Source organism: Centruroides vittatus, unplaced genomic scaffold (assembly GCF_030686945.1).
Source record: "Centruroides vittatus isolate TY-2023 unplaced genomic scaffold, ASM3068694v2 contig_134, whole genome shotgun sequence".
In the NCBI taxonomy this organism is placed as follows: domain Eukaryota; kingdom Metazoa; phylum Arthropoda; class Arachnida; order Scorpiones; family Buthidae; genus Centruroides; species Centruroides vittatus.
Window position 1 is genome coordinate 1,569,540 of NW_027120852.1, and position 21,982 is coordinate 1,591,521.

Below are 21,982 nucleotides of genomic sequence, written 5' to 3' on the forward strand. Positions count from 1 at the left end.
CAGTGGTTGACCAAGTGAGATGACCACACCAGAAATGGTGAAAAAAAATCCACAAAATGGTATTGGATGATTGTCGACTCAAAGTGCGAGAGCTAGCAGACATGGTAGGCATTTCAAAAAGTGCTTTACATCGCATTTTGACTGAAAATTTGGACACGAGAAAGCTGTGCACAAGATGGGTGCCGTGTTTGCTCACAATTGAACAAAAACAGCGTTGTGAGGATGTTTCAATCGAGTGTTTGGCGATGTTTCGCAACAACAAAGCCGAGTTTTTGCGTTGATTCATAACCATAGATGAAACATGGGTCCATCACTTCACACCTGAGACGAAAGAACAGTCAAAACAATGGACTGAAAGGGGAGAATCAGCTCCAAAAAAGGCAAAGACTGTTCCATCTGCTGGTAAGGTCATGGCGCCAGTTTTTTGGGATTTGCACGGGATAATTTCCATTGATTATCTTCAAAAAGGAAAAACAATCAACGGCGAGTATTATGCAAACTTATTGCAGTGCTTGAGTGATGAAATCAAGAAAAAACGGCCACATTTGGCAAAAAAGAAAGTGTTGTTTCATCGAGACAACGCACCAGTTCACACATCCATTATTGCAATGGCCAAAATCAATGAGTTAAGGTTCGAATTGCTCCCTCACGCACCCTATTCGCCAGATTTAGCCCCCTTGGATTATTTTCTCTTTCCAAACTTGAAAAAATACCTCAGTGGTAAAAGATTTGCCAACAATGATGAGGAGGAGTCTGCAGTTGATGGCAATTTTGAGAAGCTCGACAGTTCTCACTATAAACAGGGTATCGAAGCTATTGAACATCTCTGGGAAAAGTGTATCGAGCTAAAAGGAGACTATGTTGAAAAATAAAGATATGTCATTCCAAATTTTTTGTGTCTTCTTTGTTAGGTCGGGTACTTCTAGGACTACCCTCATATATAGGGAGAGTGTGAACTAATAGTAGGAATTTAAAAAGTATCGAAAACATTAGCACTTTCAAATTTCTTTTACTTTGACTCAAAATTGTAGCATTTCTTATGAACATCTCCTAGTAGACTAAAAAATTATTACAAAAAAAACTAAATAACAGTTTTTATATTCTCACCTCTTTAGCTTTATCAATTTCATTCATTTTTAAACAGATCTTGCATAATGATTCGAGGCATTTTTGGGTCCTTCCTAATTTCGCCATTGCCTTATTACACAATAATTTCAAATAAATACTTTTTTCACATCACAAAAATTAGCCAATTAAATTATTACCTTATCTAAAAACTGAAGAGCTTGTTTCCAAATATGCTGTCCAGCTAGAGCTTCTGCTAAGTACAAATGCAACATGTTTCTAATGTTCACTGCAACTGAAGATTTAGATGATAGTTCCAATTTCAACCCTTTATTAACAAAAATTTTTACTCATTTATGAAATATGATACTATAATAATAGAATAATAAATTAACTACAAAATACTAATTATTTCAAATACTAATGATTTAGTAGATAAATTATTATTAAAAATTACATTCAATCAAGAATTGAAAGTACTTGTTCACATAAAATAAATAATGGAAAATTAAAGATGGATTTTCTATAGTAAATATACCAGTTAATTCATTAATTTAATAATAATTAATTATGTTGTCATTGAGAACCTATTAATCATTCTCTTGTGATGAAATTTATTGAAACTCTTTTCTCCCATCAATTCACGTATATAAAGTCCTTTACGGTTACACCATACAGTTTACTGTTTCAATCAGCTCTCGTCAAAACTTATTAAATTTGCAATTTTAGTTTACAGTCTATCAGTCTATCTTGATTAAGTTGAATTTTAAAAATTCTCCTTGAGTATCCTATTACATGCAATGTTAAAATTATCTCTTTAATTTGGATAATTTGAAGTGGAATTAGTCTTATATTTTGAAAATTACTAAAGTTTTACCATTGCAGAATATCTGTTTTCTTGAAATTCTTGCCTACCCTGCAGTTGTCCTTTCTCCTTTTGTGTCTTAATTTGTGGTTTACTGAAAAGCTATATATAGTACAATGGATAAAAAGGAGTAGATGTCCTGTTGTTGTTAAACATTTAATGCATTTAACATTTCTTGAACATTTGAAATTCCCACCACACTATGTCATGTGCTAGGTTTCAGGTGCTGGTGATTCACCTCTAATCGTTAAGTGTAGTACAGTACATACTGTAGGCCTACTGTTCTGTTCCTTTATTGTACAATATTTTGGAATAGTGATAGTTTACTGTAGTTTAATTGCATTTCTTTACTGTATTGTATCATGTCAAAGCATGGATCACACAACAATTAACTTTGCAGAGAAAAGTTGAAGTATCTTCAACATCATCTTCAAACAAGGATGGCTCTAAAAATGTGATATTGCCAAAGAATTTGGCAATATCACAGTTTATTTTATTGACTTTTCTAAAGGATAAAACTAAAATCATAGACTGTTGAAATAAACATGATGATGCAAGCAGAAAACGTACAAGAAGAGCCAAGTATCCTGAAATTGATGAATGTGTTTAAAAGGGGTTTCAACAATCACAAAAAATATTTTTGATGTAGATAAAACAGATCTTTTTTCAAGTGTATGCCAGACAAAACATTCCTCTTTAAAGGTGATTGATGCAGTATTGGCAAAAACAGCAAAAAGAATAACGATTTTAGTAGAAACAAACAAGGATGGCTCTAAAAAATTATCAATGTTAATGATCAGAAAATCTGCAAAACTAAGGTGTTTTTAATTAGTAAAAAGTTTACCTGTACAGTATGAATCCAACAAAAAGGCTTGGATGACTAGTGAATTGTTTCAGAAATATCTTTAGCACCGGATAAAAAATTTTACAATGCTATTGATAATAGGAGAGTTTTAATGTTTATCAATAATTGCACTGCCCGCCATAAGATTCATCAGCCAAAGTGTATTAAAGTTGTATATTTTCCACCTAATATGACTTCCTTTGTGCAACCAATGAATCAAGGTGTTATTAAAAAGCATTTGTAACATCAACAAGTGATTTGGAATATCTCGGAAAACATAGATTCCAATAAACAAATGAAAATTGATCTTGATGCGGCTCAAATGATAAGCAAAGCTTGAAAACAAATCATGCCATAAACAATCATGAATTGTTTTAATAAAGCAGGCTTTAGCCATAATCGTGATTCTGAAATCATTAGAGAAGAACCGGTAGTGATGCCAGTTCCAGAACAGTGGGTTAATGTAGCAGCTGACATCACTTATGACTCCTATATAAATGTTGACAACATTTATACAGGAGTCATAAGTGTTACTGTTTGCGGACAACTTACACATACAGAAATTGTTGAAGAGATGAGGAACAAAGTTACGGAATCTTCTGATGAAGAAGATGAAAATGAACCTATTGATGCAAAATCCATCCTTATACCAATGCTGCAAAAGCCGTGGACATGCTAGAAAAATACAATGGTTTGTAGAAGCTCAAACTAATGTTATGGATAACAACTTCCATTCTCTGGGTGAACTTGAAGATTTTGTATATTGTGTAAAAACAAGCAAAAAGAAACAAATGAAAGTTACAAACTTTTTCAAATAAAATACAATACTATGGTTGTGTTTTCTTTACAATCATAGAATGACTAAACATCAATAGAAATAATTCAAACTGGGAGCAAATAGCTGGCAAAAAGGAAAAACAGAGTGAATAACACATCATACATAATGTTATTTCTGGTCAATATCATCATTTTGCAAATCTCTCAGAAGTTAAAAACTGTCAAACTTTTCAACTAGCAAAATAATTTTGCCACTAATCAGAGCCCTTTGTTGTCAATGTTTCTAGTGGTTTTTAAGATGATTATGAAATCATGACACAACAGAGTACATGTCAAAATTAACATGATATTCTTGTAATTCACACCTTTTAAACATTTTTCTCTTCCAACATGGTTTTCTTTTTAACAAATCTTTCATATTTGTAATAAATATGCAACAGTGGTTAAAAACAATCTCTGAAGTGTTTTGTTTTTACTGACGATTTTTATCTCTTGCTTGTAAATGATTAATTGCTCAAAATTCAAATCACTTTTCACTTTTTGCAGTCTAGACAGGTTTCCCTTTGGGATTTTGCTCAGTGTTTATCTTAACAAGAAAATGTGACAACAAAATAAATACACTATTTCTGTATTACTTAATAATTATCAATGAAATTGATTAATTCAAATTTTGCATACTTTGAATTATTTTTCATTCCCCTTGAACTTTGAATTAACCAAGTTCAACTGTACTATATAAGGAAATATTTTAACCCCAAAATACACAAAAGTAAACAGAAAAATGTTTTATATGGAGTAATAAAAAATACAAAAATTCATGATTGTAATAAGTAATAAAATACATTTGTGATAGATCTTTCTAATTTTCTTAATATTACCTAACAAAAATTCTCAGATAGAGCGTTTTCCATCAGGACTACAGATATCCTTTGCTCAATGCGGGATTTGATTAATGTGTGAAATTAATTGCAGCAATCTTTTATATACATGGCAGAAGTTTTAATTTATGCAGCTTTACCAGCTGTCTTTACTTAACATAGATACCGTATTTTGATTAACATGATTTTGATATATACGGTAAAATTGAGGGATTAATTAACTGCATTAATCAAGGGATACCTGTACTCTATTTTATATGTTTTGTTCTTTAGTCAAACTGGAACATCAATGAGAAAAACTAAGATGCATTGAATCTGTTATTAATTGGTGCAAGATTTGAGTATACAGAATTGTTTATAACAGAGATTCACATATTTTCAAAAGAAGATTGTTGAAGAAAATTGACAGATACAAACTTTTTAAAATTTAATAGTGTGATATATTCCTCATTGGTACGAGAAATATTACATAGATTTTGTAACTATCTTATAACTTTAAAAATGACTTGAAAGAATTCTTGCATGTAAAGTTTTTTAGAAATAAATGAAAATGTCCAAATGCGTTATTCACATATATGCCAAATGATTGCCGTAATGCATCGAGCTACTTTTAGGCTACAATTAATAATTAAAGTTTAAGTAATTTGTTACAGCAATCACTTAGCATTAATAATGTTGGGTTTTAAAATATTTTTATATATACAGTAGAGCGTCGTTTATCCCAAATGCCGATCGACCGAAAGCTTTCCAGTCGGACTGTGTCGTGCCAAATCAAACATTGTTGATACTAGATTAACTTCTAAAGTATAATTTTTTTTGTTTTTATATTTTTCAATTTATTTATTTTATTTGTACAAAATAAAAAAATAATTTTTAACAATACAATAGCGATGATTGTTGTTATGAAATTTTCGTTAGGCTTAAAATCGCCGAAAATTCGACGCAAAGCGACACGCAATGGAGAAAAGTTTCAACGTGGGATAAGTTAATATATTTTTTTGTACATAATCGGTTATCCGAAAAATACGTTATCCGAACAACCCCAGTCCCCAACCGATTCGAATAAACGACGTTCTACTGTGTATATAAAAATATTTTAAAACCCAACATTATTAATCCTAAGTGCATATATATATATATATATATATTATCATTATAATTTTAATTATATATATATATATATATATATTATATATATATATGTGATATATATATGTGATATATATATATATATATATATATATCACATATATTTTTGCCAAATAATCCAGTAAAAATATGTTTGAAATTTAATAAAACTGTATTTTTGAAGCACTTAACTTAAAATATATAAACAAAATAAGCATATTCTCACAGTGGCGTAGCGAGGGAGGTGCAAGGGAGTGTATCATGTACCGGGCGCCACTCGCAGAGGGACGCCCAAATGGTCTCCAAGACAAACTATATGTGTATATATATATATGTTTCTGGGGGGGAGGAAGGCTCCAATAAAGTGTCGTGCCCCAGGCGCCAGTTATGTTCGCTACGCCACTGTATTCTCAAATACATAAATACAATAATAATAATAAAACTTTATACCTGTCAAAGCAGCTGATTTAGCTTCAGAATATTTGTAAATCTTTAAAAATGTTCTAGTTAATAAAAAGTATCCACTTATGCATTTTTCATTTGCACTCAAACCTACAAATTTTAAATTTGATAAAATGAATAGTAATGAATATTTTTATCAATATATCCAGGATGGTGGTGCCTTGTACTTTGAATTTAATTTGTTTTGGGAGGCCATTCAAACTCCAAATCGTTTGAGGTCCAAATCAGTTTTTCCCATCAGAAATAATGGAAAGTGAATTAATCTGTTCCTGGACCCTAAAAAATAACCACTAAAAATGTTGACAAATTACAGAATTGCATTGTTGTATCCTGTGAAATAATTCAACACACCTTTGGTATTTGTAAACAAACAGCAATCAATGTGAAGGAGGATAGGATCCTGTGTTACAGTTGGCAATGGTCATTGTCAACAGTTCTTACAACTAAGCTGTCTTGAACATATGTTCATACAGACTTTTATAATTGAAATTATTTGAAGAATCAGTCCCTGAAATTTTTCACATATATTTAGAATCATCCTGTATATAACAATGATAGTTTTATACATACAGGTATCCCCCATATAACATGGTAGTTAGGTTCCAGAAAAGTGCTGTGTTATGCAAATCCATTCTGTACAAAACAAAAGACTGGTATGAAACATAGAGCTTTAGGTTCTAAAAGTTAGCAAAAGTATACTGTTTGTGCTCTTGACAGATTTCTCCCGGAGGGGAGCCGCCAGCAAGCTGCCGATTGTTTAACATTACTAGATATTGATACATGTGATCACGAACTACCGTGAATAAATAACTAGTGACGTTAAACAACCGACGGCCTGCCGGCAGATCCCCTCCGGGAGGAATCTGTCGAGAGCACAAACAGTTGCGACTGTCGCCTAATTCGATACTAAACGCAATACGCACGCGCAACTGAGTGCCGACTGGCTAGCATATGTCGTATGATCATTCCTCAAATTATTATTATCACTTTGCCCGACTAGGTGATAGCAGTATTCATAATGACCGGTCAATTTGATAAATTATTGAAATTTATTACAATGCCCAATTTTGTTGGTCATTATTCATAATGCCCGTATTAATCACTTTGTCCATAACATATATATATATTTTTTTTTTCAAGTAAAAAATTGTGATATTTTGTATGGGGATGTTTGCAATTCTCAAACTGTGTTGTAGAAATGTTGTGTTGTATGAGAACTACCTGTATATATAAAACTAAACACACTAAAAATAAAGCAAAAAAAGCCTTGAAAACACATGAGTGTAATGTAAGAGATGCTTTCACAGTGAGAGCAGGAGACAACTTCGACACGCAACAGATGATGTTTATGCAACAAGCACATTTTTTCATTGTATGTGCAGTTTAAATGTAGGAACATCATCTAAACTCTAGACTGAATTTCTCTTGAATTTAGCACTCAAACACTGGAATATTTGAAATTAGCACTGTTCAAATTACAAGGTACCACTATATATAAATGCAACAAATTTATAATTTCAAAATTAAGAAATTTACTAAACTCTAACAAATTATATTTTACTATTTAGCAGCATACTTTCATATTCTCTTCCAATTATTTATAAATTAGCCAAACAATACATTAACTAATTACATTTTGCAATTAAAATGATTTGTAATTGGATAACTCTCAAGTATCAATAATTATTTCCATGTATTACTATTAAAATTTTATCTTTACTGCACGATTAAATTTAAAAAAACATTCACTGAAAGAAAAGAAAATTTTAAAATTATTATTATTACTTACATGATTTATATAAATCAATAGCATCTGAATACTCTCTCTTTAAATCAGCTACTATTCCCAATGCCAAAAAAGCAATGGGTGATGCAGTCTTCAGACGTAAAGAATTAGCAACTTCAAAAGTTTCTTCCATTATAATTTCTTTTTCTAAATTTAGTAAATAACAAGAACGAGAAAATACAACTTAATCAGACAATTTAAAGAACAAAAAACAAAATGATATAAACAGTAATTTTAAACCATAAGAATAGATATGTATTATATCAATGGTGTGGTTTTCTTTATATTGCTTTAAAAATCAATTCTTTAAATATTTCTTCAAAAAAATTGATGAGACTTCGTAAGTTAAATCCGAAGAGGCTAACCAATGTTTTTTTGTTTGGACCACATTTCGTCAGAGACAAAAACTTCCGAGTGTTATCTTCGTTATTCTTTATTCACTATGGATTTCGGGTGCAAGATTTTTTTGTGTAAGTGCACCCCTCATCAGGTGTTACATTTCTACAAATTGGTATAAATACAATTATTACAGTAAAATTACAACTTTACAAATTACAACTATTATTACAACTTCCATTATTTGGATATACAGTAGAGAGTCGTTATCCGAATCAATTGGGGACTGGGTTGTTCGGATAGTTGATTTTTCGGATAACCGATTATGTACGAAAAAATATATTAACCTGTCCGATGTTGAAATTTTTCTCCATTGCGTGTCACTTTGTGTCGAATTTTCGTCGATTTTAAGCCTAATGAAAATTTTTATTATAATAATCGAGGCTATCGTATCATTAAAACTTATTTCTTTATTTTGTACAAACAAATTAATATATTGAAAAATATAAAAACATAAAAATTATACTTTAGAAGTTAATCTAGTATCAAAAAAGTTCAATTCGGCACGACGCAGTTCGACTGGAAAGCGTTCAGATAAGCGACTCTCTACTGTATTTACACAATAGTGAACTAACCTGTTTTATGTTTAGACATACAGCTACGTGGTGTTGATGTCGTATCCCCTAAGGCATTTCTGTCTTTCTATCTGTTTGCTTGCTCTTTAGCCCCTCCCATACATTGTCATTCTCCATGCCATTATTTAAGTTTATGGTTTTGTTTTTATTAACAATTGCAAAGTGTTCTTTGAATTTATGTATATAACTGTCTTTTTCTCTGTGGATTATTTTTACACTTTTTTCATTGATTATGCATCCAAACCTGCTGCAGTGATTTATCCATGGTGATTGGTTATATTTACATCTAATTGCTGCTTCGTGTTCTTTTATTCTGGTTCTGAGTTACCTTCCTGTTTCTCCAATGTATATTGCTAGTTTTTTACATGTACATTTTATCTCATATACCACTCCTGCTTCGTTTAGTAGTTTGTTATTTTTAATTTTATTGCCATTGATGTTTTTAATTTTATTTTTTAGTTTGGCTGCTAGTATAACACCATGTTTTCTGAAAGCTTTTCTATATTTTTCAAATGTTCCTTTAATGTAGGGAAATGACGTATATGTAATATTCTCATTCTTATTTTTAACATTGAATCTGTTTTTTTATAATTGTAGTTTATTTATAGAGCTATTTTTTTAGTAATCTGTTTGGGTAATTGTTCAAGATAAAAGTATTTATTAATTCATTTTTTTCTCTGTCTTCGGCCTTAGATGTTCCGTTCCATATCTTTGATAGTGCCGTTACAAAATTATTTCTTTTTATTGTTATAGGACTATATGATTTACAATTAAGGAGTTTATCTACATTGCTGCTTTTTTTGTAAGGTTTTATATTGATAGTGTTTTTTTCCCCAGTTTAAAGTTATGTCTGGATAATTAATTTCATTTTTATTTTCTATTTCACTTTCAAACTTTAGAGTATTGCTTAGTGCGTTCGCATAGTTGTATATTATATTTTCATTAATTATTTCTTTGTTGTATATTATTATGATATCATCCACATATCTAAATACTATTTTACTAAACGTAAACACTATTCCATTTAGGTTTGCTAATTTTGTATCTATTTCTTTCATGCATATTTCTGCAAGTTTTGGTCCAATTGTTATTCCCATACTAATACCATTTTTCTGTCTATATATTTTTTCATTTATATGGAAGTAATTATTTTTAAAACTGTATTTTATTAATTCTAGTAGCCAGCTATGTATGTCTAGATTGTGTAGCTTTTTTCAATTAATTCCCATTTTATTGATGGGTACATAGAAATTATATCCAAACTTAGTAGCCTATATGTTGGTTTCATTTTTACACCCATAAGTTTTCTTATTAATTCGTCAGTGTTTTTTATTGAGTAGTCTGAATATGGGATTATTTTAAGTTTTCTTCTTTGTAAACAGTTCTAAATTAGATAATACTGTGTGTTTAAAATCTTCTAATGGTCTGAATATATCCCCTGCTTTGTGTGTATTTAGACTTATTTTAAGTTGTAGTTTTCTGATGTCATTATAGTTGAGTATTTGTTTTTTCTCAGCTGGTGTTACCTTTTTTTTCTTCGGATTTAGCCTATAAAGTCTCATCAATCTTTTTGAAGAAATATTTAAAGAATTGATTTTTAAAGTAATTTTAAAATTCAATTATCTTAACATTTTATTTCTGATTTTTCATTTAGTCAGTAAGCATCTCTATTTATTTATTTTGATTTTAACCATAGGAAGTTGCTAACTAGAACAGCTGTCTTCAGAACAAACTAATGAATTAATAAACTAAAAAATGGCTCAATTCTAAGAACAACTGATCATTTCTATTGATTTAGATCTTTTGGAAGGTTCACCATCTTCAGACTAGACTACAAAAGCAAGAATAAATGAAAAAGAGACCAAATATAATATATTTATTTAATTATTATTAATTTGTAAAAACACATTACATAAATAGTTCTCATTCTTCACAAACTAACCTAACCATTTAAACAAACAGTTCTTATCAAAAAAACTCTCTCTCTAGATCTAATTCACCAATATGAATGTTTTAACATTCTAAATGATTTCCTAAATCTTACGACTCACGAACCAATTACCTGGTGTGAATAACGTTTAAGTGACGAACGTTTTCGTTACCCTTCTGGGCACTTCAGGTCAATTCTTATTTCAACTAGGCTGGAAGTTGATGTTCGAAAATAAATCAAATGGTACGGATTTCAAATACAGTTTGCGCATGCAAGGAGTATGACTGCTCTCTCCACTTAAGTGACAGACCCAGATATTATAGCGGACTTCTCCGGAGCCAGAATTATCCTTACCACCCCACACGTGGAAACACCTCAAATGGTTAGAGGCCATCGAAATCTTTAAAGCCTGCAGCAGAACCACATGTGTTAATTTTAAGGAGGAGATGTATCTTCAATGGCATGGCAGGCTATACTTGACAAAGACATTTAATTTGATGATACACTCACATGGTGAGTGTATCATCAAATGCCTTTATGTATTCTTGAAATTCTTTGATTATAGGTTGTTTGGTAAATTTTGTTAAATCTCCCACTATAGATAAGCCTATTGGAACTGAACTCTTCTTTGTTTGAAATACTTTCCCCAAAAAAAAAAAAATCTATGATTTGTGAATTGCCAATCTATATATATAATTGAGATGAGTTGATGATGATGATAATAATAATAAGTGCAGAGCCCAAATGGTTAGGAGTTGAAAGTTAAAATTTGGTACGCAGTTAGGATACGTCACAAGAATGTACACTAAGAAGGGATTTTTCGAAATTCCTTCCCACAGAAGAGAGGGAGAGGATTAAGGCTTACCCTGAAGAACTCGGCTTCTACTGTACTATTTTAGATGTGTTTTTTATTTGTGTTTTTGACCGCATTTAATAGGGTACCACATTTTGTAGAGTACCACGTGGGGATGAAAAAAGTATATTCCTTAACAATGGAAGTGTTAAGAGAAAGTGACATGCAAGATTTACAGGTGCAGATGTGGTTTTTTTGCATTTTTGTGGGAAATTGAACATATTTTTAGACCCATCTAAAAATTCTCTAATTAGTCTGGAAACAGAGGGATCTAATTCTTGCATTCTGTGAAAACGGGTAAGATTGGCTATAATGTAATAATCTTAATCTTTGCTATCGTTACTTTTTGCCCAAGCAATGTTGGGCTTATCTGCTAGTCTCAAATATTCTGGTACTAAATTGTTCCATTCCCTATTTCTTTTTTAGATTCTTAGCCAAGTATTGTACAGTTATTGATATAAATCACTTCCTGACATAATGAGAATATAAAGACTTATAATCTGCCATTATTTATTTTACATACAGAATAGGAAGTGCCACTGGACAGTTGATTTCCTCCCCAAATTAAAAAATAATAATAAAAAGAGACCCTTAAATTCAATAAAAGAAAAAATATACATATAACAAACAACCGTACAGGAAAAAAACAATAATGTAAAACAAAATTACATATAAAATAAAAAATATGTTACAGATCATGAGAAGATTGCATATTATAAGCATTTAAGTGTTGTTGACTATTTAAAGAACAAACTCTTTCTTTGTACAAAACGAAACAAAGTATTTTGTGAGTAATAAAGAATTATTGAGAATTTCTTTCTATGAGTAGTAGGTTTATTCATTTATTTAATTTATTAATTATTAAATTTATCAAGAGATGGCACTTAAAGCCTAACTCTAATGCCAAATTGTCTATTAAATTATTAGTGTTATAGCCGTTTCCAGCCCGATAATATTCATCTTTGGTTGATGTATAGCTTTAAGTGTATTGGGTGTAGTAAGGATGTTTGATTATTTATATACACCTTGCCGGAGTTTGCGATGGCCGGTTGAGTGCCTTGGGAGTTGCACGTCGTGGGTGCTGAATTCATCCCCAGCCGGCATTGTAATAACTGTCAATGGTTATATTGTTAGCTTATATATGCTGGAAGAGGAGATCGGACTGAAGGTCCAGGTAGCATAATTGGCAATGCATCTGCATGGTAAGCAGGAGTTGCAGGTTCAAGTCCCGCTTCGGACTGATTCTTTTCTTCCAGTAATTCTAAAATTATTATTTAAATTATTTAATTAATTTATGTTATAATAAGTTATACCTCTATTGAATATAATTAATTTAATAGTGAAACATGTGAAAAAATGTAATATTTTTTAAATAAATGAATTTGTTTTAAGTTATGTAAATGACTAATTACATATAATTCTTTGGATACTGCACTTGCATTAAATAACCATACTATAATAGAAACCTTAAAATGCAGTAGTATTTTTAATTTTTAAATGCTTTTGATCATTTTTTATTGACCTTCTACAGGATAAAATGGTGACCAAACGACTGTTTTTGTTTGAAATGAATGGAATATAAACATATTTCTAGCAAATATTATTTAAATATGATTCTAGAACAAATCATTCAAAATGAAAGAATGCTGGACTTTTAAATAATACCACAAACGAAAAAATATGCAATGACTAAAGTACAAAAGAAAAAAAAACAGATGAATATGGACAACTAAAAATATTAGGGTGGATCAAATGAAAACAGAACAGTGATCATAATTTGGTGTATGTGTATGTGAGTATAACAAAAATGTGTGTAGATGTAGAGCGAGAGGTGAAAGAGGAGAAACCCTATTTAGGAATGGACTCACCCTTGGTAAGCGCACGCAACCATGTGGTATGAGCTGGTGGTTGGCCAGGAGTGTCATCCGGCAGGCAATCAGTCTGCATCATGTTTGCGACTAAAGAAGAGCAACGTGGTACCCTGGAACATTTGCATTCAGCAATATGCATGCAAACGTCCCTGCAATACCTTGGAACATTTGCGTGCAGAAATCAAAGCCAAACACCCAGGAATGTTGTCCTCTGGAGTGCTTTTGCTCCACGACAATGCTTGGCCACATATGGCCACTCGCACACTGAGCATGCTTGCGAAGTTTCGGTGGAGTCAGTGGCGTAGCGTAGTGGGGGCGGCAGGGGCAGCCCGCCCCGGGTGGCATTTTTTCACAATAAATAATAATATCTTGTAAAAATTTGAACCATTTCATTTCATATTTTCTGTCGCACCTACGATTCAGACCGATCGAAATGAGCACAGAATTTTTCATTACTTATTCTGTGACAAAACTGGGGAACCCCCTTTCTTTAAATGAATGTATAATAATGACATCTTGCTCACTGTAGCGACTGACAACACCGTCTGTACTGACTTGTAGGGATTCCTCGTATTTTATTTAAGGGGAGTCGAAATTTTCCTCCGCCCCAGGCGTCTGACACCCACGATACTCCACTGGGTGGAGTGTGTTGGAACACCCACCATACAGCTCCGACCTTTCACCATGTGACTTTCACATCTTTGGTCCCCTAAAAAAAGCATTGCGGGGTCGACGTTTCCAATTGGACAGTGAAGTCATGGACACTGTTCGAAACTTGTTTGTCTCAGCCAAACTCTTTCTATTTTAAGGTTTCTATTGTGGTGTGGTGACATTTAATTATAGTAGAATATAATAATGTTATTTTTATTAACTTGAAATTCAGTTCTTGAAACTTTCCACAATCACTGTATATACTGTTTTAATAAAAACAACAACAAATTATTATTTTATTTGAAATTATGCATTATTACATTATTTGTAGAAAGAAATAATTATAAATCAGTAATGAACTATTGTTATCTCTTTTATTTTTTGAAAAATTTTATTATATTGCTCCATAGGTGTACTATTTTAATTTTTAAAGATATAAGAAACATAAAATGTCATTTTGTGTGAAAAAACTATAAATTTCTTTACCAATTCTTATAAAAAATCTTTGCTAAAGAAATATTTTATTTTTGTATAAGAAATTTTCCTGAAATTAACTAAATAATATATTTTTGCAGCATTTTATAAAATAAACAGCAATCCACTATAACCCAACTCCTATTTTCAACTAAATAAAAATAACACCTTAACGCTGAGGTAGTTAAATCACTTTACTAAACATTTTTCAGTTCTACTGATGAGCCCTCATCAAGCAAATAGTGTTTGAATTCAGAACAACTTAACATCAAACATTACTTCAAAAATGTTTTAATGGAATTAACATCATGAAGAAAACAAGAATATAGTTAATGAATTTCTAACAAATTTTTACAATAAATTAAAATTCCCAATTGGGATATTCTAACAAATGGTTTATGGGTCTATTAATTGTGTAAGAAGATCAGTATCACTAAAAAGAAAACGAATGAGATAATTAGTACAAAGTTTGCATACCAAAAGGAGATCAGGCATATAATGAAGGAGCTTTCCAAACAAAAGAAACTACATGGGCTCCTAATTTATATCGAATACCGAGAAATGACAAGAATCCACTCCCAGAAGAAACTAAAGCAGGGGAATACGGGATCTTGATAGTTAATGAAGAGCTTATCCTAAAAATGGCTTTTGTTGGGGTAACTAGGAGGAATTAAAAACCAGAGTTAAAGAACATCAATATGACGTAAGGAAAAGAAAAGAAAACAAGGCGTTGGCAGCAATTGCAACGTACAAGGAACTTGGGTAATTTAGGAGGAATCTAAAAATCATTAATGAAGTGCACTCATCAACTACAGCCTGAATAAAGAAAAAATTGAAATTTTTAAACACAAACTTAAATGAATGCATTAACACCAGGGGCACAGAGCAATTTTCAACGGCACGGAGATACGCGATTACAAAAAGACTTGGGACGAGTTAAAAACACCTTGTAGTATGCGCATCAATACTTTGTTGGCAATCTTAAATATTACCTAGTTATGTTACTGTATAAAAAATATTTTTGGGATAATTTATTGTTATTATAATAATTGGGAATTTTTAATTTATTGTAAAAATTTGTTAACTATATTCTTGTTCTTTTTCTTGATATTAATTCCATTTTCAAAATTTTTGAAGAAATGTCTGATGTCAAGTTATTCCGAATTCAAACACCATCTGATGAGGGCTCATCAGTAGAGCTGAAAAATGTTTAGTAAAGTGATTTAACTACCCCAGCATTAAAGTGTTGTTTGAATTTAGTTGAAAATAAACAATGTCATAAAGTAAATTATATGATGCATTTCATAAAATAAATATTGGCATATCTTCCTTCTCTAAAAGATATATTTAAATTTGCTTCAAAAGTAACTTGGAAACACCAAAGCCAAACAAATATGACAAACGTCTGTATTAGCTAAGTCAAAATTTGGAAATAAATTCAACCAAAAAACATACAAGCTTAAAAATTAAATTTGCTTAAATATTTTTTTATTTTAAACTTAAATGTAATTTTAAATTAAAGAACATGGATCTTTAATATTATACACTTAAAAACTTACCTATAAACATTTCTACTGCTATAACACAATAATGTTCTAATACTTGATCTGATTCAGAATAATTTTTCATATATGTTTTTAAAACTGAAACTATTTTGTCATATTCATTTTCCTGTAAATTAAAAAATACATTAATTTCAAAATTTAACTTTATTAACACAAAGTACTTTATTTCACAAAATCTCAAATAGATAAGAATTTGCTAACAAAATACTATTAATTTTTTAATTAAGAACATTAATCTTGATAGCTAGGCATTTAATTATAAATACAGTTGTGACTCTAAGATTTTTTGTAGAATTTTGTATTATAGGTTAATAAGTTGGTTTAGTATGAGAGATTTTCCGTCAGTGTGTCGGGCTGGTTTTCGTGCAGATTACTCGACTGTTGACAATATTTTTATTCTGTATACTGTTATCTCTAAGACATTGAGTAAGAAAGGGTGTAAGGTTTATGCTTTTTTTATAGATTTAGCATCAGCATTTGATTCTGTTGATAGAAATTTATTATGGAGGAAATTATTAAAGTTTGGTTTAAGTTTTAAGTTTGTATCTTTATTAGCAGAGTTATATAGTGGTTTGAATGTTAGAAATAAATGGAGGAATTGCTGTTCTCAGCCTTTCTTTTCTGATAAGGGTCTTAGACAGGGTTGCATTCTAAGTCCTATTCTTTTTACTTTATTTTTAAATGATTTATTGACTTGTATTAAGGATCTCGGCAGAGACGGTATAGTTGTTGGTGGTGTTTCTGTTAAGATATTAGCGTACTCGGATGACGTGGTCGTCGTGGCGGATTCTCCACGGTCGTTACAGAGGTCGATTGGCCTTCTGGATAAATATTTAAAGGATAATAGTCTACAATTGAATATTGCAAACTCTAAAATTGTGGTCTTTCGAAATGGTGGTAAGACTTCTAAGGCTGACAAATGGTGGTTCCGAGGTGTTCCAATTTCGGTTGTCTCACAATATAAGTATTTAGGTGCAATTTTTAAAAGTAATGGTTATTTTAATACTCATGTGAGGTCTTGTAAAGTTAATGGAGAGATAAAAATGGACAAAGTTATTCATATGTGTCAGTCTGCTGTGTTCTGTAATTTGAAGGATCGGTTAAGGTTATTTAATGCCGTAGTGGGCTCATCTCTTCTTTATGCTTCCGAGGTGTGGGGGTTTCAGGTGGAGAGCTTGGATACGGTATTAGTTACTTTTGTTAAGAGAATGTACGGGTTTCCAAGGTGTACTCCTGGTTATCTAGTGTCTATGGAGTGTTCATTGATTCCTTTATCTTGCTTAATCTTGAACAAATGTGTTAATTGAATTTTTAGAACATTGAGTTTAAACGAAGAATGCCTTAGTAAGACTTGTTTGCATTCTGTCCTGAAACGAGTTGAGTTACCTTGGTCAAAGTATTGGTTGGCTAATTGTTCAAAGAACGGAATCGATTTTGATAATTTGTTACAAGATGTTAACAGTGTTTATTTATTAAAGTTAAATAATTTTGATAATTATATTTTAAAGTTGAATCATGTTATATTTTTAAGTTCCTATTGTGAGTGGTATAAGAGTTTGAATAAACCTTTTTTTGATTGTTCTATTTATAATAGTTATTTTTCTTTTAATGTTATGGTCGTATTAATGCAAGTAAGATGTAATTCATTCAGTTTTTTATGTAATTACAGAAGGGATATTTGCATATGTGGTACAGCTGACTTGCCATTGGACGCGTTTCATATTATAGCTGTTTGTAGTTTTTTGTCAAAATTACGCGAGGAGACTTTTGGGGTTCCCTGTTTTTCATTTAATCAGTTTAAAAAAGTTATTTCTAATTTTGATTTATTTTACAAGGTTTTTTTATTTTTATTTTATTTTTATAAAGAATTTTATTTTTAAAAAGAAGGTTAAATTGTTAAATTGTTCTTTTTTATAATGTTTATGGTACATTTGATGTTTATTTTCTTTTTACTGTTTTTAGGCTTAAACTGAAAGTAGTGGTTATTTTATGTAAATTACATTTTGGGGCATGGTTTGCCTACTATTTAATCTGTGGTTGCTTGGACTGCTTGGGAGACTATCTGATTTTCTTTTGAACAAGTTGTTTAAACTGTTGTTTTTCCTTTTTTCTAGGTAAGTTTTAGCCTAGTCGGTTGTTAATTTGTTTTGGATAGTTCTCCCACGTAGTTCTTTATGTTTTGTTTTCTGATTGTATTTAGTTTAGAATTATATTAATAATTTATGAATTTTGTAATTATGTTATTACAATTGTTGAATATATTTGTGGAACATGTTTATATTATCTTGTAAGATTATGTTTACTTATGTTTTGTACTATCCCCGCATCAAGGTCTCTGTACCAGAATGCTTAAATAAATAAAATAAAATAAAAAAATAAAAATTATAAATACAGACATCCTTGATTTGGTACAAATGTATTTTGTGGGTACGCCGAGAGGTAGGACGGAGTCGTACCCCCTTTTGGTCGGCGTTCAGGTCAGTGAGACCCACCCCACTGTCAAGAATGGCTAAAATTTTTTGATATCCCGACTCGTCGGGATTGGGTAATTAATTGTCAGGTCGAGTGGAGGAAGTGTGTGGGTTCGTCGATAAGTTCAAGGCGATATTCGTAGTAGCAGGACAACACAGATAAGATTTATTAGAATAGAGAATCGATTACATCGAAGCGACGCATTCCGTCCCTAATCGCGGGAGAGAGAGAGCTCACAATTGTTAGGGGATTCATACCTCTCGGTTATCGCTTATGATCGAGAATGTTCTTCGGCTTGGGCTGAAGGTTCTTCGGGCGTCTTTCCTGGCGGTGGGCGGCAGGATCGGCTTGTAGGCGGAGGCTCCGGCGTCTTGGAATGGCCTTCGTACAGGACTCAGGTCAACGGGTCGTTCCCCTTCCTCGGACCTCAGCCCCCTTTCTTAGATAACTTCCCCCTTTATATACCCCCGGTCCCTTCCGTAACGATCACCAATTGCGATGGAGGGTGGTGACTTGAGTTCCCTGACTCAGGTGGGATCCGGAGAAGGAGGGAAGCGGGTTTGACGGCGGAAGACTGTACATCCTTCGAAGCTTGATTGTTATCGCGAATCTCGATTGTTATCTCCCGAGGGGATTTGAAATAATGAAAATTTAAAATCGGACCGGCTTATGTCGGTCCTCACATTGCATCGGCCTTTCTAAATCGAACTTGGTCCTAAACGGGACTAGTTTGATTTTAATTTTTATATCGGGGTGTACAGGGAGGGTTACTCTCTCTCATTTGTCAAGACATACTACTATAAATAAATATAGCTAGGTTATTTGAGATGCGTTACAATTGTATAGATTGACTTGATAGAATTAAATTGAACATCGTAATAAGATTGCAGCGTATTAAGATTGTATCGATTAACGCGTTACAATTGTATCTATTAAGAAACAATATTAAAACAATACGATAAATTCAATGGCTAGGTGGACTGGTTACAGTATGTTCGATCTAACTTGTTGATCGGTTGTCAATCAGCTGATTGGTTGGTCGGGTTGGGTGGGAGAGTGGAAGTTCGTAATTTGAGGAAACATGTGGTTGTTAGATTTCCTTTGTTCTTGATAAGAAGTTGGTCCGTTGGACGAGGTTACTCGGTTGGATTTTTGATGGTCGCAGATTACTTCGGTGCTCGGCGAATGGGTTTCATGGAAGTTCGTAAGGTCCGGCGATGCGAAGTAAGATGCAGGTATTATTCTTGTTGAATGCATTGAGGCAAACGTCGGAATTTCAATCTACGATTGAGCTGTGATAGCGTCGTGGGAGGCTATATTCTTCCGGCGGGATTGGAAAAAGTTACTGTCTTGATATTCAAAAACGTATTAACATAGAAAGTAATTGGATTAAAGTTCATTGGCATAGAGAATAGAGGTATGTAAACACATATGTAGATCGGGATATTACTCTCTCTCAGAGAATGATAGCTAATTATTTAGATAACAAAATATAAACATTTCTCTAAACGCTAATATTCAAAACTTCTAAAGGTAAAAATTAATAATCGAATACAATTTCCGATATTCCTATGAATATACGAAACTTTAATATTGTTAATTAGAAGATATAAACTAAGAATACGAGAAGTGCTAAAAATATACATATATGGATAATGGTTTGGGTTAGTGGTGTTATGGAGGAACCCTCAATGAGATTAAGAATTATCGCAAAATTTTGCTTTGGCTTTGACCTTGGTTTCCTTGCTACTAAATAGTGAATATTCAGTTTTTCTGCGGCTCTCGTTGTATGGGGCAGTCTAATGAGCACATAGAGAAGTACGTGGTCTTACACGTAGTTAAGTCGTGACGTTGCCATAGCATATAGGATTGGCTATCCCTAGATAGCGTGATCCTCGGATGTTTAGTCTCTACTTGCAAAGATGCTTAAATTGGCAGTTAGGGCTACCGCGTTTGATTACCCTGGATAATATTTAAATAGCGAAACCGGATGTATAGGTTCGAACATCGCGTAACCTTCCGGGAGTTGGCGGATATATATTATGGTTTAGGCCCCATTTTGAAGATATCGTAATAACTGTATCGTAATAAATGAATTAGTCCCTCTTTGTTTTATGGCTTCTATTTCTGAATTTAAGGCTGATTGAGTTCACAAGATGTCGGGGGAGTAGAATATGGTCACTTTGATACGGCACTTCTCCCGATTCAACTTCTTCCCTCCCTAAAATAGGGAAATATGGGTATTAGCATCAACGTCCGTTTCCTTTTGGGGAGTAATGGTTCTCCAATGGTGGGGAGATAGGTTATGATTGACTATATATATATAGAAGGGTTGTTTACTAGAATTCGATCGACCTTTTTCTACGCTCAGCATGCGATTATAGTGTTATCGATAATTTCAATAGTCAACTTAAAGTTTAAGGAGAGGACGCTCGACTCGTGGCGGGAGAAAGTAATTGAGGTATGCGGCTACGTCTAGGCATAACCCACGGTGGGTCTTCCACTGGGCCGCGACTTCGAAGGGCATATGGGGACATGATTTCTTGTTTCTCAGTCGTTTCCGCTTCACACATTTCGCTTTCTAGCTTGGATTACTCTAACTCGCTTTCGCTTTCTGGTTCCGACGGTTCTTTTTGTAGTGGAGGGAGTACGGAGGCCAGAATAGTTTCATCCCAAGGGTCGGGTAGTTTGCTAGGTGGTGGCGTGATCCTTAATGTGTCTTTTCCTTGTGATACCTCCGATTGATCGACGGTCATGTCAGCGTCATTCCGCTGTATTTTCGGTCGCTTAATCTTCCGATGGGCTGTACTTCTTCGTCGTTTCTTTTTCCGATTTGTTATAGCGTCCCTGGTGAAAGGCGCTCGGAGCGTTCGTATTTGCCCTGGTTCGGAAGGACGTTTCTCCTGATTCTTGGATCCCTTTATCTTCCGTTTTACGAGTTTGGAAGGTAAACAAAAGTGAACGACCTTTCCATCCGGTAGAATCACCTGGCTATTATGGAAATCGAGATTCAATCGCACAGTTTCGAGAATGTCTCGCCCTATTATGCCATCACACGGAGAGGTGATCTCTGCTCGAATGATTCTGCAAACCTGGGGGAACTTGTGTCCCCTTAATTTAAAGATGGGAACCGCCATGCCGACGGTCGGAAAGGAATTTCCCTGTGAACCTGTCATCTTCCTTTTGATACCAAATTTAACAGGCGCTTTACCCTTCAAGTTGTTTGCTAGATTAGTTGTTATAAGCGTGCCTTCAGCTTCAAGATCAACTTGCATCTTCACAGGAATATTATTAATGTAAACTAAAATGATAGGTTTAGGTCTGGAAGAGGTTCTCGTTAATCCGATCCTGCCTTTCCATTTCGTGTCGCTCTCCTCTCCTGTCGAATCG

The 21,982-nt window shown here is 32.7% G+C and overlaps 2 protein-coding genes across 3 annotated transcripts in view; one reads left to right on the plus strand and one right to left on the minus strand.

The window, feature by feature from the left end:
• LOC136990728 (serine incorporator 5-like) overlaps window positions 1-21,982 on the plus strand; it is a 217,367-nt gene that overhangs the window by 74,739 nt on the left and 120,646 nt on the right. The window lies entirely within an intron of this gene.
• Window positions 1-21,982, minus strand: part of LOC136990714 (tetratricopeptide repeat protein 37) — a 122,108-nt gene that overhangs the window by 67,480 nt on the left and 32,646 nt on the right. For both annotated transcript variants that reach the window (XM_067289128.1, XM_067289129.1), the window contains exons 8-12: window positions 16,115-16,226; window positions 7,809-7,952; window positions 6,008-6,109; window positions 1,266-1,393; window positions 1,108-1,197 (exon numbers count right to left, since the gene is read on the minus strand). In XM_067289128.1, coding sequence (XP_067145229.1) covers window positions 1,108-1,197; window positions 1,266-1,393; window positions 6,008-6,109; window positions 7,809-7,952; window positions 16,115-16,226 — 576 coding nt within the window. The remainder of the gene's footprint in view (window positions 1-1,107; window positions 1,198-1,265; window positions 1,394-6,007; window positions 6,110-7,808; window positions 7,953-16,114; window positions 16,227-21,982) is intronic.